At 42.8% G+C, this 13,270-nt stretch overlaps 1 protein-coding gene across 1 annotated transcript in view; it reads right to left on the bottom strand.

The window, feature by feature from the left end:
- LOC124019694 (TIMELESS-interacting protein-like) overlaps positions 1–13,270 on the bottom strand; it is a gene marked incomplete at its 3' end in the record, with an annotated part of 30,011 nt that overhangs the window by 13,599 nt on the left and 3,142 nt on the right. Inside the window, exons 2-6 of the mRNA XM_046335102.1 lie at positions 12,993–13,134; positions 12,426–12,519; positions 8,635–8,710; positions 8,187–8,371; positions 7,340–7,344 (exon numbers count right to left, since the gene is read on the bottom strand). Coding sequence (XP_046191058.1) covers positions 7,340–7,344; positions 8,187–8,371; positions 8,635–8,710; positions 12,426–12,519; positions 12,993–13,113 — 481 coding nt within the window. The remainder of the gene's footprint in view (positions 1–7,339; positions 7,345–8,186; positions 8,372–8,634; positions 8,711–12,425; positions 12,520–12,992; positions 13,135–13,270) is intronic.

Raw genomic sequence — 13,270 nt, 5'->3', positions numbered from 1 at the left:
ATCTACCTCTAGACACTACTATTGATCTGGGACTGTGTTATATCTACCTCACTAGACTACTACTATTGATCTGGGACTGTGTTATATCTACTAGACACTACTATTGATCTGGGACTGTGTCATATCTACCTCTAGACACTACTATTGATCTGGGACTGTGTTATATCTACCTCTAGACACTACTATTGATCTGGGACTGTGTTATATCTACCTCTAGACACTACTATTGATCTGGGACTGTGTTATATCTACCTCTAGACACTACTATTGATCTGGGACTGTGTTATATCTACCTCTAGACACTACTATTGATCTGGGACTGTGTTATATCTACCTCTAGACACTACTATTGATCTACTATCTATTGATCTGGGACTGTGTTATATCTACCTCTAGACACTACTATTGATCTGGGACTGTGTTATATCTACCTCTAGACACACTACTATTGATCTGGGACTGTGTTATATCTACCTCTAGACTACTACTATTGATCTGGGACTGTGTTATATCTACCTCTAGACACTACTATTGATCTGGGACTGTGTCATATCTACCTCTAGACACTACTATTGATCTGGGACTGTGTTATATCTACCTCTAGACATACTATTGATCTGGGACTGTGTTATATCTACCTCTAGACACTACTATTGATCTGGGACTGTGTTATATCTACCTCTAGACACTACTATTGATCTGGGACTGTGTCATATCTACCTCTAGACACTACTACTACTATTGATCTGGGACTGTGTTATATCTACACTACTATTGAGACTGTGTTATATCTACTAGACACTACTATTGATCTGGGACTGTGTTATATCTACCTCTAGACACTACTATTGATCTGGGACTGTGTTATATCTACCTCTAGACACTACTATTGATCTGGGACTGTGTTATATCTACCTCTAGACACTACTATTGATCTGGGACTGTGTTATATCTACCTCTAGACAACTACTATTGATCTGGGACTGTGTTCATATCTACCTCTAGACACTACTATTGATCTGGGACTGTGTCATATCTACCTCTCTAGACAATACTATTGATCTGAGACTGTGTCATATCTACCTCTAGACACTACTATTGATCTGGGACTGTGTTATATCTACCTCTAGACACTACTATTGATCTGGGACTGTGTTATATCTACCTCTAGACACTACTATTGATCTGGGACTGTGTTATATCTACCTCTAGACACTACTATTGATCTGGGACTGTGTTATATCTACCTCTAGACACTACTACTACTATTGATCTGGGACTGTGTTATATCTACCTCTAGACACTACTATTGATCTGGGACTGTGTTATATCTACCTCTAGACACTACTATTGATCTGGGACTGTGTTATATCTACCTCTAGACACTACTATTGATCTGGGACTGTGTTATATCTACCTCTAGACACTACTATTGATCTGGGACTGTGTTATATCTACCTCTAGACTACTACTATTGATCTGGGACTGTGTTATATCTACCTCTAGACACTACTATTGATCTGGGACTGTGTTATATCTACCTCTAGACACTACTACTACTATTGATCTGGGACTGTGTCATATCTACCTCTAGACACTACTATTGATCTGGGACTGTGTTATATCTACCTCTAGACACTACTATTGATCTGGGACTGTGTTATATCTACCTCTAGACACTACTATTGATCTGGGACTGTGTATATATCTACACTACTATCTCTACCTCTGAGACTGTGTTATATCTACCTCTACTACTATTGATCTGGGACTGTGTTATATCTACCTCTAGACACTACTACTATTGATCTGGGACTGTGTTATATCTACCTCTAGACACTACTATTGATCTGGGACTGTGTATATCTACCTCTAGACACTACTATTACTATTGATCTGGGACTGGGACTGTGTTATATCTACCTCTAGACACTACTACTATTGATCTGGGACTGTGTCATATCTACCTCTAGACAATACTATTGATCTGGGACTGTGTCATATCTACCTCTAGACACTACTATTGATCTGGGACTGTGTTATATCTACCTCTAGACACTACTATTGATCTGGGACTGTGTTATATCTACCTCTAGACACTACTATTGATCTGGGACTGTGTTATATCTACCTCTAGACACTACTATTGATCTGGGACTGTGTTATATCTACCTCTAGACACTACTACTACTATTGATCTGGGACTGTGTTATATCTACCTCTAGACACTACTATTGATCTGGGACTGTGTTATACTACCTCTACTACTATTGATCTGGGACTGTGTTATATCTACCTCTAGACACTACTATTGATCTGGGACTGTGTTATATCTACCTCTAGACACTACTATTGATCTGGGACTGTGTTATATCTACCTACCTCTATTGATCTGGGACTACTACTACTATTGATCTGGGACTGTGTTATATCTACCTCTAGACACTACTATTGATCTGGGACTGTCATATCTACCTCTAGACACTGTTATATCTACCTCTAGACACTACTACTACTATTGATCTGGGACTGTGTATATATCTACCTACTAGACACTACTATTGATCTGGGACTGTGTCATATCTATCTAGACACTACTATTGATCTGGGACTGTGTTATATCTACCTCTAGACACTACTATTGATCTGGGACTGTGTTATATCTACCTCTAGACACTACTATTGATCTGGGACTGTGTTATATCTACCTCTAGACACTACTATTGATCTGGGACTGTGTTATATCTACCTCTAGACACTACTATTGATCTGGGACTGTGTCATATCTACCTCTAGACACTACTATTGATCTGGGACTGTGTTATATCTACCTCTAGACACTACTATTGATCTGGGACTGTGTTATATCTACCTCTAGACACTACTATTGATCTGGGACTGTGTTATATACCTCTACCTACTATTGATCTGGGACATACTACTACTATTGATCTGGGACTGTGTTATATCTACCTCTAGACACTACTATTGATCTGGGACTGTTATATCTACCTCTAGACTCTAGACACTACTATTGATCTGGGACTGTGTTATATCTACCTCTAGACACTACTATTGATCTGGGACTGTGTTATATCTACCTCTAGACACTACTATTGATCTGGGACTGTGTTATATCTACCTCTAGACACTACTATTGATCTGGGACTGTGTTATATCTACCTCTAGACACTACTATTGATCTGGGACTGTGTTATATCTACCTCTAGACACTACTATTGATCTGGGACTGTGTTATATCTACCTCTAGACACTACTATTGATCTGGGACTGTGTTATATCTACCTCTAGACACTACTATTGATCTGGGACTGGTCATATCTACCTCTAGACACTACTATTGATCTGGGACTGTGTTATATCTACCTCTAGACACTACTATTGATCTGGGACTGTGTTATATCTACCTCTAGACACTACTATTGATCTGGGACTGTGTTATATCTACCTCTAGACACTACTATTGATCTGGGACTGTGTTATATCTACCTAGACACTACTATTGATCTGGGACTAGACACTACTATTGATCTGGGACTGTGTTATATCTACCTCTAGACTACTACTATTGATCTGGGACTGTGTTATATCTACACTACTATTGATCTGGGACTGTGTTATATCTACTAGACACTACTATTGATCTGGGACTGTGTTATATCTACCTCTAGACACTACTATTGATCTGGGACTGTGTTATATCTACCTCTAGACACTACTATTGATCTGGGACTGTGTTATATCTACCTCTAGACACTACTACTACTATTGATCTGGGACTGTGTTATATCTACCTCTAGACACTACTATTGATCTGGGACTGTGTTATATCTACCTCTAGACACTACTACTACTATTGATCTGGGACTGTGTTATATCTACCTCTAGACACTACTATTGATCTGGGACTGTGTTATATCTACCTCTAGACACTACTATTGATCTGGGACTGTGTTATATCTACCTCTAGACACTACTATTGATCTGGGACTGTGTTATATCTACCTCTAGACACTACTATTGATCTGGGACTGTGTTATATCTACCTCTAGACAACTACTATTGATCTGGGACTGTGTTATATCTACCTCTAGACACTACTATTGATCTGTGGACATATCTACCTTAGATACTATTGGGACTGTGTTATATCTACCTCTAGACACTACTATTGATCTGGGACTGTGTTATATCTACCTCTCTACTATTGATCTGGGACTGTGTTATATCTACCTCTAGACACTACTACTACTATTGATCTGGGACTGTGTTATATCTACCTCTAGACACTACTATTGATCTGGGACTGTGTTATATCTACCTCTAGACACTACTATTGATCTGGGACTGTGTTATATCTACCTCTAGACACTACTATTGATCTGGGACTGTGTTATATCTACCTCTAGACACTACTATTGATCTGGGACTGTGTTATATCTACCTCTAGACAACTACTATTGATCTGGGACTGTGTCATATCTACCTCTAGACACTACTATTGATCTGGGACTGTGTTATATCTACCTCTAGACACTACTATTGATCTGGGACTGTGTATATATCTACTAGACACTACTATTGATCTGGGACTGTGTTATATCTACCTCTAGACACTACTATTGATCTGGGACTGTGTTATATCTACCTCTAGACACTACTATTGATCTGGGACTGTGTTATATCTACCTCTAGACACTACTATTGATCTGGGACTGTGTTATATCTACCTCTAGACACTACTATTGATCTGGGACTGTGTTATATCTACCTCTAGACACTACTATTGATCTGGGACTGTGTCATATCTACCTCTAGACACTACTATTGATCTGGGACTGTGTTATATCTACCTCTAGACACTACTATTGATCTGGGACTGTGTCATATCTACCTCTAGACACTACTATTGATCTGGGACTGTGTTATATCTACCTCTAGACACTACTATTGATCTGGGACTGTGTTATATCTACCTCTAGACACTACTATTGATCTGGGACTGTGTTATATCTACCTCTAGACACTACTATTGATCTGGGACTGTGTTATATCTACCTCTAGACTACTACTATTGATCTGGGACTGTGTTATATCTACCTCTAGACAATACTATTGATCTGGGACTGTGTTATATCTACCTCTAGACACTACTATTGATCTGGGACTGTTATATCTACCTCTAGACACTACTATTGATCTGGGACTGTGTTATATCTACCTCTAGACACTACTATTGATCTGGGACTGTGTTATATCTAGACACTACTATTGATCTGGGAGACTACTACTATTGATCTGGGACTGTGTTATATCTACCTCTAGACACTACTATTGATCTGGGACTGTGTTATATCTACCTCTAGACACTACTACTACTACTATTGATCTGGGACTGTGTCATATCTACCTCTAGACACTACTATTGATCTGGGACTGTGTCATATCTACCTCTAGACACTACTACTATTGATCTGGGACTGTGTTATATCTACCTCTAGACACTACTATTGATCTGGGACTGTGTTATATCTACCTCTAGACACTACTATTGATCTTGTTATATCTACCTCTAGACAATACTATTGATCTGGGACTGTGTTATATCTACCTCTAGACACTACTATTGATCTGGGACTGTGTCATATCTACCTCTAGACAATACTATTGATCTGAGACTGTGTTATATCTACCTCTAGACACTACTACTACTATTGATCTGGGACTGTGTTATATCTACCTCTAGACACTACTATTGATCTGGGACTGTGTTATATCTACCTCTAGACACTACTACTACTATTGATCTGGGACTGTGTTATATCTACCTCTAGACTCTACTATTGATCTGAGACTGTGTCATATCTACCTCTAGACTCTACTATTGATCTGGGACTGTGTCATATCTACCTCTAGACACTACTATTGATCTGGGACTGTGTTATATCTACCTCTAGACACTACTATTGATCTGGGACTGTGTTATATCTACCTCTAGACACTACTATTGATCTGGGACTGTGTTATATCTACCTCTAGACACTACTATTGATCTGGGACTGTGTCATATCTACCTCTAGACACTACTACTACTATTGATCTGGGACTGTGTTATATCTACCTCTAGACACTACTATTGATCTGGGACTGTGTTATATCTACCTCTAGACAATACTACTACTATTGATCTGGGACTGTGTTATATCTACCTCTAGACAATACTATTGATCTGGGACTGTGTTATATCTACCTCTAGACACTACTATTGATCTGGGACTGTGTTATATCTACCTCTAGACTCTACTATTGATCTGGGACTGTGTTATATCTACCTCTAGACACTACTATTGATCTGGGACTGTGTTATATCTACCTCTAGACACTACTATTGATCTGGGACTGTGTCATATCTACCTCCAGACCTACTATTGATCTGGGACTGTGTTATATCTACCTCTAGACACTACTATTGATCTGGGACTCTACCTCTAGACATTGATCTGTTATATCTACCTCTAGACACTACTATTGATCTCCAGACTGTGTTACTAGATAATACTACTACTATTGATCTGGGACTGTGTCATATCTACCTCTAGACACTACTATTGATCTGGGACTGTGTTATATCTACCTCTAGACACTACTATTGATCTGGGACTGTGTTATATCTACCTCTAGACTCTACTATTGATCTGGGACTGTGTTATATCTACCTCTAGACACTACTATTGATCTGGGACTGTATGTGACTTCAGAGTAGGAGTTCTGATCCGGATCAGGTCCTCCAGATGTTATTCACTGTTGTGTACAAGGCAAAACTGATCCTAAAATCAGCACTCCCACTCTGAGTCACTTGATACGTAGTGAATCCTTTCTAACACAGATGTTGTTGTTAGAACACCTCCAGACAACATTCAGACCTTATGACTTCCACTGACACCACCACACCTCCAGATGTTGGTTAGTCAGACCTGACTTCATGTATTAGTTGGGAACAACAACATTCAGACCTTATGACTTCCACTCAGACCACTTCCATGTCCATGTTGGTTAGAACAACCATTCAGACCTTATTCTCTTCAGACATGTTGTTAGAAAAACAACATTCAGACTTATGACTTCCACTAACACCACCACACCTCCAGATGTTGGTTAGAACAACAACATTCAGACCTTATGACTTCCACTGACACCACCACACCTCCAGATGTTGGTTAGAACAACAACATTCAGTCTGACCTGGATGTATGGTTATAACACCACCACACCTCCAGATGTTGGTTAGAACAACAACATTCAGGCCTGTCAGTCTGACTTCCACTGACACCACACCTCCAGATGTTGGTTAGAACAACAAGGGCCTGTCAGTCTGACCTGGATGTTGGTTATAACAACAAGGGCCTGGTTATAACAACAAGGGCCTGTCAGTCTGACCTGGGTGTTGGTTATAACAACAAGGGCCTGGTTATAACAACAAGGGCCTGTCAGTCTGACCTGGATGTTGGTTATAACAACAAGGGCCTGGTTAGAACAACAAGGGCCTGTCAGTCTGACCTGGGTGTTGGTTATAACAACAAGGGCCTGGTTAGAACAACAAGGGCCTGTCAGTCTGACCTGGGTGTTGGTTATAACAACAAGCGGGCCTGGGTGTTGGTTATAACAACAAGGGCCTGGTTATAACAACAAGGGCCTGTCAGTCTGACCTGGATGTTGGTTATAACAACAAGGGCCTGGTTATAACAACAAGGGCCTGTCAGTCTGACCTGGATGTTGGTTATCACAACAAAGGCCTGTCAGTCTGACCTGCATGTTGGTTATAACAACAAGGGCCTGGTTATAACAACAAGGGCCTGTCAGTCTGACCTGGATGTTGGTTATAACAACAAGGGCCTGTCAGTCTGACCTGGGTGTTGGTTATAACAACAAGGGCCTGGTTATAACAACAAGGGCCTGTCAGTCTGACCTGGATGTTGGTTATAACAACAAGGGCCTGTCAGTCTGACCTGGGTGTTGGTTATAACAACAAGGGCCTGGTTAGAACAACAAGGGCCTGTTAGTCTGACCAACATGTTGGTTATAACAACAAGGGCCTGTCAGTCTGACCTGGGTGTTGGTTATCAACAACAAGGGCCTGTCAGTCTGACCTGGGTGTTGGTTATAACAACAAGGGCCTGTCAGTCTGACCTGCATGTTGGTTATAACAACAAGGGCCTGTCAGTCTGACCTGGACTTCTTTCTTGCTGCCCAGTGTCTCCAGTTTGTCTATGAAGTCTTCAAACTGTAGTTTGGGGTACAGCCTGTGAGCCCAGTTCTCCATCCTCTGCATCAGCACCCGCAAGTCCTCAGCCTGGTGGAAAACACACACACATCACACCCTTTGGCTGCTTTGGGAGTCAACTGGATAACCTTTCGGCAATCATCTTTCACTTTGAGTAAAAAAAACAGACAAAACAGACCCATCTGCCCAACAAGAGACACAATACTTGAATCTGCTGTTAGCCTTTATAATAATAATAATAATATATGCCATTTAGCAGTCCTTTTATTGCCTCGAACCCACTACCCTTACAAGCGCCATGCTCTACCAACTGAGCTACAGAAGGACCAAACCTCGTGTCCTTTGCCTTTGAAATGAACGTTGTCAAACAGGTTGCGAAGAGCCGGAAGTCCTCTTTCTGATATCAGCCTGGAGTAAAACACGTGAACAAAAACACCGGCTATTGAACTGCCACACATCAAACAGGTCTGCAATGTTGCTGCAAAGACAAAGAGAATCAACAATGACTTGATCATCAAAACCTTTGTGGGTTCTGTTCTGTTACAGTCCGTCGGTTGTAACAGAACAGGGACAATATGCCAAAACCAGACATCGATTTTCATGGTCGGGCATAAATGAGCATTTGGATTAGGAAAGTTCTCTCTCTCATGACCTGTACAAGCTATAATGTTGAATAAAATTATATTTGAACTAACTTTACCGGTTGTGTGTGTGGTTGGTCCTTTTGCAGGTAGGAACGTGAGACAATGACTATGTTTACATCGTTTTTTAAATATTTGATATTATTTATTGATATTAAACTGATTGTGTCAGAAGGTCGAGTACGGCATGAGTCATGTAAACACCTTACTCTGCATCTTAAATCGGCGTGAGGTCATAATTGAAGTAAACATACGCCAATTAAAACACCTGCTTTTCTGAGCAGTCTTTCAAATGATTAGGACGTGTAAAACACCTTAAATCGGCGTCCCAGTGGTGTGTTTGATCTGCACCTGTGCTGACACCAGCCGAGAGCCTCTCTCTTTAGTGAAGTGGTGTGTTTGATCTGCACCTGTGCTGACACCAGCCGAGAGCCTCCCTCTTTAATGAAGTGGTGTGTTTGATCTGCACCTGTGCTGATACCAGCCGAGAGCCTCCCTCTTTAGTGAAGTGGTGTGTTTGATCTGCACCTGTGCTGACACCAGCCGAGAGCCTCCCTCTTTAGTGAAGTGGTGTGTTTGATCTGCGCCTGTGCTGGCCCCAGCCGAGAGCCTCCCTCTTTAGTGAAGTGGTGTGTTTGATCTGCACCTGTGCTGACACCAGCCGAGAGCCTCCCTTTTGTTCCAGTGGTGTGTTTGATCTGCACCTGTGCTGGCCCCAGCCGAGAGCCTCCCTCTTTAGTGAAGTGGTGTGTTTGATCTGCACCTGTGCTGACACCAGCCGAGAGCCTCCCAGTTGTTCCAGTGGTCTATTTGATCTGTGCCTGTTCTGACACCAACCGAGAGCCTCCCTCTTTAGTGAAGTGAGTTAGGAACAACTGAATATACTGGGTTTTAGAAGTAGTTCTCAAGTACAAACTTTATAATGTCCCAACTCAGAATCAAATATGCATGTTCGCTGTGGTAGAATGTTAATTTAGACTGGTGATGTTCTGCATTTATCAGAGAGAGGCGTCAGGGAGCCTTTTTCAGACGTCTCCGTGGAAACAGGGTCATTAGGGGAAATCCTCCTTCTTACAAAGCATGTAAACATTTTTAAATTGAACCATTATAATTTGAATATCCATAATAAATCACATTATCGTGTGCATGTAACCGTACTCAGTATATCCACAGGAATGTAGAATTACACAACTATTCAAATCTCTCTGATTTGGTCCTGCCGTACATACCTACACGTACGCTACGGTCACAAGACGCAGGCCTCTAATTGTCCCTAGAATTTCTAAGCAAACAGCTGGAGGCAGGGGTTATATCCTTCCTGTTTGGCCCTGTCCGGGGGTGTCCTCGGATGGGGCCACAGTGTCTCCTGACCCCTCCTGTCTCAGCCTCCAGTATTTATGCTGCAGTAGTTTATGTGTCGGGGGGCTAGGGTCAGTTTGTTATATCTGGAGTACTTCTCCTGTCCTATTCGGTGTCCTGTGTGAATCTAAGTGAGCGTTCTCTAATTCTCTCCTCTCTTTCTTTCTCTCTCTCGGAGGACCTGAGCCCTAGGACCATGCCCCAGGACTACCTGACATGATGACTCCTTGCTGTCCCCAGTCCACCTGGCCGTGCTGCTGCTCCAGTTTCAACTGTTCTGCCTTATTATTATTGGACCATGCTGGTCATTTATGAACATTTGAACATCTTGGCCATGTTCTGTTATAATCTCCACCCGGCACAGCCAGAAGAGGACTGGCCACCCCACATAGCCTGGTTCCTCTCTAGGTTTCTTCCTAGGTTTTGGCCTTTCTAAGGAGTTTTTCCTAGCCACCGTGCTTCTACACCTGCATTGCTTGCTGTTTGGGGTTTTAGGCTGGGTTTCTGTACAGCACTTTGAGATATCAGCTGATGTACGAAGGGCTATATAAATACATTAGATTTGATTGGATTTGATTCAAATCGCTGGTTGTACGTTCATATTTCATCTGATGCATGCTCACAGGATACATGCAGGAGACACATGAACACTAGCCCAGCCTGTTGACATGGTTCTGCTACATGCACACTAGCCCAGCCTGTTCACATGGTTCTGCTACATGCACACTGGCCCAGCCTGTTGACATGGTTCTGCTACATGCACACTGGCCCAGCCTGTTGACATGGTTCTGCTACATGCACACTGGCCCAGCCTGTTGACATGGTTCTGCTACATGCACACTGGCCCAGCCTGTTGACATGGTTCTGCTACATGCACACTGGCCCAGCCTGTTGACATGGTTCTGCTACATGCACACTGGCCCAGCCTGTTGACATGGTTCTGCTACATGCACACTGGCCCAGCCTGTTGACATGGTTCTGCTACATGCACACTGGCCCAGCCTGTTGACATGGTTCTGCTACATGCACACTGGCCCAGCCTGTTCACATGGTTCTGCTACATGCACACTAGCCCAGCCTGTTGACATGGTTCTGCTACATGCACACTAGCCCAGCCTGTTCACATGGTTCTGCTACATGCACACTGGCCCAGCCTGTTGACATGGTTCTGCACACTGCCCAGCCCAGCCTGTTGACATGGTTCTGCTACATGCACACTGGCCCAGCCTGTTGACATGGTTCTGCTACATGCACACTGGCCCAGCCTGTTGACATGGTTCTGCTACATGCACACTGGCCCAGCCTGTTGACATGGTTCTGCTACATGCACACTGGCCCAGCCTGTTCACATGGTTCTGCTACATGCACACTGGCCCAGCCTGTTCACATGGTTGTGCTACATGCACACTGGCCCAGCCTGTTGACATGGCTCTGCTACATGCACACTGGCCCAGCCTGTTGACATGGTTCTGCTACATGCACACTGGCCCAGCCTGTTGACATGGTTCTGCTACATGCACACTGGCCCAGCCTGTTGACATGGTTCTGCTACATGCACACTGGCCCAGCCTGTTGACATGGTTCTGCTACATGCACACTGGCCCAGCCTGTTCACATGGTTCTGCTACATGCACACTAGCCCAGCCTGTTGACATGGTTCTGATACATGCACACTGACCCAGCCTGTTGACATGGTTCTGCTACATGCACACTGGCCCAGCCTGTTGACATGGTTCTGCTTCATGCACACTGGCCCAGCCTGTTGACATGGTTCTGCTACATGCACACTGGCCCAGCCTGTTCACATGGTTCTGCTACATGCACACTGGCCCAGCCTGTTCACATGGTTCTGCTACATGCACACTGGCCCAGCCTGTTCACATGGCTCTGCTACATGCTTCACGTGATAGAAATCTGAACACACTACCAGCGCTTTGATCAGTTGATGTAATTATTAACTTTCCTGTGAAATATATTATCTCACATTTCTACCATCAAAAGGACCAGCCACACAGACAACCAGTAAAGTACGTGACAATATCATTGTATTCAACATTCTGGCCTGTAGAGGTTCCTGATCCAAACGCTCATTGATGCCCGTCTCCAGGCTAATACACACGTACCTCTGAGAGTCCAGTTTGGGCTGTGGTCTCTTGACGCCTCTCCTCTTGGCAACAGGGACTTCGGCCAGCTTGGAGATCTCTCCTCCCTCCTCCCCTGAACAACATCAACAGCCATCCATGGAAAGTACATCTACCCATTATATTGTCTGTGATGTCAGTAAGCAGGAAGTCTCCCAACTGTATTAATAATAATAATAATAATAATGATGTCATATCTATATCTACCCATTATATTGTCTGTGATGTCAGTAAGCAGGAAGTCTCCCAGCTGTGTATATAATAACAATAATAATAATAATAATAATGATGTCATATCTATATCTACCCATTATATTGTCTGTGATGTCAGTAAGCAGGAAGTCTCCCAGCTGTGTATATAATAATAATAATGATGATGACGTCATATCAGTCTACCTATAGACACACAGGTTTGTGTTGGGTATTGTGTGTCTCGTCTGGTCCCAGAGCATCATAAGCACGTCAGCAACCATGGCAGTCGGCAAAATAGCACAACCAGATCTGGAACCAGGCTAGGTACTGGTGAGCTACAGTTGTCATTGTCCTCACCTGTAAAAGGATCTCCTCCCTCTCCTGGTGAGAAGGGAGGGGGGAGAGGAGGAAAGGTCTCGTCATCCGTGTTGTCATAGTCAGGAATGTCAAACAAGCCATTCTCCATTGGATCGACCATGGTTCCTTTATCACTGGGCTCCTGCAGGGAAGAAGAGGGGGATTACATTTGACGTGTTATAGTCATGTTCAAGAGTACAGTGAAATGCCTTTCTTTACAACTCTTTTCCCAACAATGCAGTAATCAATATATAGCACTATAAAATATATAGTCGTCG

This window comes from Oncorhynchus gorbuscha, unplaced genomic scaffold, assembly GCF_021184085.1.
Source record: "Oncorhynchus gorbuscha isolate QuinsamMale2020 ecotype Even-year unplaced genomic scaffold, OgorEven_v1.0 Un_scaffold_655, whole genome shotgun sequence".
NCBI classification, from domain to species: domain Eukaryota; kingdom Metazoa; phylum Chordata; class Actinopteri; order Salmoniformes; family Salmonidae; genus Oncorhynchus; species Oncorhynchus gorbuscha.
The sequence above is the reverse complement of the archived record's forward strand: the minus strand, read 5'-3'. Positions and strand labels throughout refer to the sequence as shown.